At 58.0% G+C, this 5,327-nt stretch overlaps 1 protein-coding gene across 1 annotated transcript in view; it reads left to right on the top strand.

The window, feature by feature from the left end:
- Positions 1 to 5,327, top strand: part of LOC130574631 (uncharacterized) — a 31,722-nt gene that overhangs the window by 24,026 nt on the left and 2,369 nt on the right. Inside the window, exons 20-23 of the mRNA XM_057367965.1 lie at positions 84 to 680; positions 1,800 to 1,926; positions 2,616 to 2,729; positions 3,674 to 3,928. Coding sequence (XP_057223948.1) covers positions 84 to 680; positions 1,800 to 1,926; positions 2,616 to 2,729; positions 3,674 to 3,928 — 1,093 coding nt within the window. The remainder of the gene's footprint in view (positions 1 to 83; positions 681 to 1,799; positions 1,927 to 2,615; positions 2,730 to 3,673; positions 3,929 to 5,327) is intronic.

The following is a 5,327-nucleotide window of genomic DNA, read 5'->3' on the forward strand; positions in this document are numbered from 1 at the left end:
CGCTGTCACCTCCCCCCCGCCCCCTCCGCGGCGGGTCCTGCCCGTCCCGTGGGACCGGCACGGGGCCGGTGTAAGCGGCTTAGTGGGGACACGGGGACGTCCCCGCCGCCCCTGGGAGCGCTGGGCCCTGCAGCGGCCCCCCCGCGGGGTCCCCACCGCCCCGGGGGTGTCCCCACTGCCCCGGAGAGGGATCTGTCACCCCGGGGGGAGGTCTCTATCATCTCGGGAGAGTCGCCACTCCCCYGGGGGGATACCCCCGCCCTGACCCCGGGCCCTTGTGTCCGCAGGCGCCGGAGCCGGTGCGGCCGCCGCGCTGCCCCTCGCCCCTCCGGCCAGCAGCCGGCCCCGAGCGCACCTCGGAGCGGGAGACGCAGACGGCAGAGCTGTCCCTGACCGTGGTGGCGGCCGTGCAGGCGGTGGAGCGGAAGGTGGATTCCCACTCCACCCGTTTGCTCGACCTGGAGGGTCGGACGGGGATGGCAGAGAAGAAGCTGATCGACTGTGAAAAGACAGCGGCGGAGCTGGGGAACCAGCTGGAGAGCAAGTGTGCAGCGCTGGGTACCCTCATCCAGGAGTATGGGCTGCTCCAGCGGCGCCTGGAGAACATGGAGAACCTGCTGAAGAACAGGAACTTCTGGATCCTGCGGCTGCCCCCCGGCAGGAAGGGGGAAGTCCCCAAGGTAACGGGTGTGCTGGGGTGCAGGAGCCGGACACTGCCCCCGAAATGCACCTGGAGGGCAGGGCCGGGGTGGGTGAGCAGGGACAGCCCCCGTGCAGGTGAGTCGCTCACCGTTGCAGCTGCCCATTGCAGCTTCCCAGTTCATCCCCCTCTGCCACTAAAATATGGTGGGACACGGTCCTGGGAGGACATCCTGGTACTCAGGCCAGAGGTTTCAGTTCTGCTCCATTGCRCTGCACAGCCTCAGGGCCATTGACTCTCTTTTTGTTCTTTTTTTTTTTGCCATCATTTGAAAAAACCCTGCAGATTTTGTGGTTCTTTCGTTTTGACCACCTTGGTGCTGCAGAGTCTCCTAGGCCGGAGAAGGAGCAAGTGGGAGCTGCTGCCGCAGGGCAGGGGATAGCTCTGGGATTCAGGGAGGGCAGATGAGCTCCCTGCGCTTAGCTGAGCTCTGGAAAGAGCCCACCATCAATATTCATTCGTACTTGGATTTCACAATTTTCCCACTAAAAGAAAGCGTGCAGATGAAATCATGTAGGACATGGGAAAGGGAATGTCTCTGGAGAGAGCTGAGAAGATTGGGAAAAGGGGGGTTCACACCCTGATACTCCATTAGTGCAGTTGGGGGGCAGAACCAGAGCACTGTGCTTCCTTCTGAAGAGCTCCACTCCAACACAGCACAGTTTGCACATCCTGAATTTATCCTTAGGAATTATTCCTTGGCAAACAAGCTAGGAAGCTGCAGCCGGTGGGCACACGGTTCCAAGCTAGGAATAATGGGGAGCCCTGTGGGCCTGGGTAGAGTTTTCCCTGGAGTTCTGGGGTAATTGAATCCGGGGGTTACGTCAGCTCATCAATAGGGATGAGTCCAGCCCAGCTCCTGTGTTTTCTCTCCCATGCCAGATCGCCCTGCAGGGAGCAGGGACCGAGAGGAGGAGCTCAGGGTCCTTTGGGGAAATCCCGGTCTGGATTCCTCATTAGGGTCCATCCATTTGGCTGAATCCTTTATTCCCATAACAGTATCTGCCCAGGAGTTGTTATAAATATAAAAAGCAGCTCATTGGGAGCTGRAGCCTGGCTGTGTCCAGGCTCCTGCCTGAAGCCGCTGTTGGAATTGCAGGTGCCGGTGACCTTTGATGATGTGTCCGTCTATTTCAATAACAAGGAGTGGGAGAAGCTGGAGGAGTGGCAAAAGGAGCTGTACAAGAATGTGATGAAGGGGAACTACGAGTCTCTGATCTCCCTGGGTAAATACGGGGTGTCCTCACCTGCTGTGGGACAGGGGACTCCTTCCAGCTCCTCCTCGGACATCCCTTTGGATGAGACCCAAATCTTTCATTTTAAAGACTTAAAAACACAGGAGGATGTTTCTAGTCCGGATTCATTCCAGCTCGTGCTCTGGTGGTGTTCTGGCTGGATGGGGGGTGCCTGTGGGCAGGTGGGCTGGAGACCTCCCAAACCTCTTCAAGCTGCAGTTACGTGGTGAGAAACATCTCTGTCCCAATGGCTGTTGGGAGGCTTCCCTCCATCTTCTGGGTCTRCAGTGATGGGGTACTATCTCATGCCCCCCTTTAGAGGATTTTGTGAAGGGAAAGATTGTCTGATGTGATCCATGTTTTAGGTCATTTCCTATGGAGGTTCAGGAGAAATCCCAATTCTGCTGGGAGCTGATGAAATGGCTTTGGGGGAGCCAGGGTTTGTCTGAGTAGTTCTAAAACCCCACCAGAAAAACACAGGGGTGGGGTTTCTTCTTTAAGGTAGTTTCTCTGTGTGTGGCACCTCGGCTCCTGCCTCTGAATCCCCTCTGCCAGCAGCACCCGTGGCTGTTCCTGAGTGTCCTCACGTATCCCCCCACATGCTGGGAAGAGGTGGAAGCCATTATTCGATTCCCAGTGCTGTAATCCCTCTCTCCCTCCACCCCTCTGTCTCTCAACAGACTATGCAATTTCCAAACCCGGTGTTCTGTCTCAGATYGAGCAAGGGGAGGAATCGCGGGGCAGGAACGAGCAGGACCTGGAGGAGAGCGAGATCATTACTGATGCCACAGCAGGTGAGACAGCCCCTGGACACAAGGGCAGCCCTGGCTTGTGTTCTCAGGAGCTGCTCATCCCAAGGCTGCCGTGGGTGTTGCTGGGAGCCGTGGCTGGTGGGGTTTATCAGGAGAAGCCTTGCCTGGGAATGGGATGAGTTTGGCTGATTAGAGATTTGATGTCCAGGTACAGCTCAACATAGAAACCAGGGCAAGCGGAGCCTGGAGAGTTGGGCACTGGGAGCCCTTCCCAGCAAGGGAAGCATCTGCAACCAGAGCAGGTCCTCAGGGAGCCGATGTGCCCAGCAAGGAAGGAGAATCGGGTCCCATTGGGAAAGCCCATCCACCCAGAAAATCCACTCTACYCTCTCCTTGCATGGATGGTGCCTGGGTTTATCCTTGGGAATATCCTTGGGAAGCCTACTCCCATCCTGTGTGCAGGGAGACARGATGCTGAGGAGTTTCTTCAAGGTTCCGCTGGGAATGGGGCATCAGTGACCCCAAGTCCCAGAGCAATTCCTGCTCTGGGATAAGGGGGCTGATAAGGTGTTGGCCTACAAGAGATGGTGTCATCTCCACTGGTCATCCCTGATTCCAGGCTTTGGATGTGGGGTTGGTCTGACCCTCTGCCTGTGCTCTTCATCACAAGGATTTGAAATTCAGTTAAGGCCAATTGGAAGAGGAAAATCATGGGCCAGTGAGGCTCTGCAGCTGGGGATTGTGGGGTGGCTGAGGGATGCTGAGCTGGGGCACTGAGGCCCCTTTGCCTGCAGAGGGTCCCGGGCTGGAGGTGGGAGCRTGGCAGGGATGGGTGAAGGGCAGGGGCTGAAGGGAGAGCAGAAGAGGCTGAGAGGGTGAAACCCTTGTGTGGGATCAGCAGCTGGAGCCAGCAGGGATTGCTGGGAGCAGTGCCTTCATCCTGGCTCCTGGGAGTGATGGTGGGTGGGAATCTCTCATTGATGCAGCTGGAATAAGAGTTGTGATCAAAACGGAGGAGCTCCTTCCCGAAGACAGCCCCGAGAACCCCGAGCTGCACGGGATGTCAGGGCAGTCCGAGGGGAGCTTCCAGAGCCCGGATGAGGAGGCGCCCTGTGAGAGCCCCTACGGCTCCGTGTCCCCGCCGAGGGAACTCCCGGGAACCAGCCTGGGCGACTCATCCGAGTACGGTGCCGACTTCAACGAGATCCAGAGGGTCATTGTCCACCACGGGAGCTGCACAGGTGAGACACTCGGGACGTGACTCTGCACATGTGGCATGTCAGGGGCGATAGGACATGCCCCAGGGGGCTGGAGTGGGTTAGGAAAAGATGGGGAATGAGTTAGATGGACAGGAGGATTTAAATCCCCCCAGAGCCAGCACCAKAAGGAAAGTTTCTGGCTACAGCAGTTTTAAGAGTGGCTCCACTCAGGCCTCGGGCTGGGAGGAGGAGGCAGCTCATGTGTGGTGCACACAGAACRTGGTTTCTGAGGGCTCCTGTTCCACTCCGGAGTGGAGTGAGCCCAGTCCTCTGTGTGTGGGAAAGGCCCTGGTTACCCACAGAGACCAAGGGAAGGCGTGTCTCAGGCAGTTCTGTGGGAGCAGCAGTGAGCCCCGCTCCCAAAATCCCACTGTGGYAGAGGGCAGGATGTTTGTGGGGTGTGTCAGGTGTGAAGGAGTGGATGGTTACAACAGGAGTGTGAGGTCGCTCAGGGCAGTTCCCCAGGACAGGAGGAATGTGGCTGGARCTCCATGGTGTGTGAGCTGCCAGGAGAGAAGGGGAGGATTAGGTGATGGAGTGGAGAGATGAGATGATGGCACAGAGTGTGTCATGTGTAGGGTTCTGCCAGCTGGGTGGCAGATACAGACRGGGTCCTACAGAGGTGCTGTGAGGATGGGGATGGGAGAGCAGGGAGGTGAGAGGTTGGGAATGGTGGGTTCCCTCCTCCGACGGCTTTGTGGTGGTGTAGCACAAACCAAGATGGAGAGAGTTGGGCTCTTGAGGGCCTCAGCTCTGTCTCATGGGTCTTGTGGTCTGCTCATGGTTTTGTGAAGGAAACCAGCCAAGCCACCAGTGGGGCTGGAGCTGACCTTGTCCGAGAGCCACTGCCTCTGCCAGGGCGCAGGGCCCRGCTGGTGGGGCTGAGCAGGAGCTGCGGCGATGCTGGCTGGGATGGGGGGGCTGAGCCTATAGAGAGGAATCTCCCCACTTCAGTGACACAGAGAAAGGCCATGGCTTTGACACATCTGCACCCATCAGCTGCTGCTTCTTGGGAAAGTGTGGCTGCTCTTCCTGGGAGGGTATTTAGGCCTGGCTCACAGTCCAGCACAGGGTGACATGTTGGACCTTCCCATGGGCCTTTCCTCAGGGTGTGCTGGCCATGCGTCCCTGGGATGGCTGCTCTCACCAAACAAAAACCCCGGCTCACTTTAGGCCTCAGGGACACGAGGGGAAGCCTGGTATGCAGCCATTCCATCCTAGTGCTGTTCTATCCCACTGCCATCCATCCCACTGCTATTCCATCCCACCACCATCTACCTGCTGCCATCCCACCCACTGCCATCCATCCCGCTGCCATCCATCCTACTGCTGTTCTATCCCGCCGCCATCCATCCCATTGCCATCCATCCCCCTGCCATCC

Source organism: Malurus melanocephalus, unplaced genomic scaffold (assembly GCF_030028575.1).
Source record: "Malurus melanocephalus ecotype Western Australia unplaced genomic scaffold, MMel_1.1 scaffold_86, whole genome shotgun sequence".
NCBI classification, from domain to species: Eukaryota; Metazoa; Chordata; class Aves; order Passeriformes; family Maluridae; genus Malurus; species Malurus melanocephalus.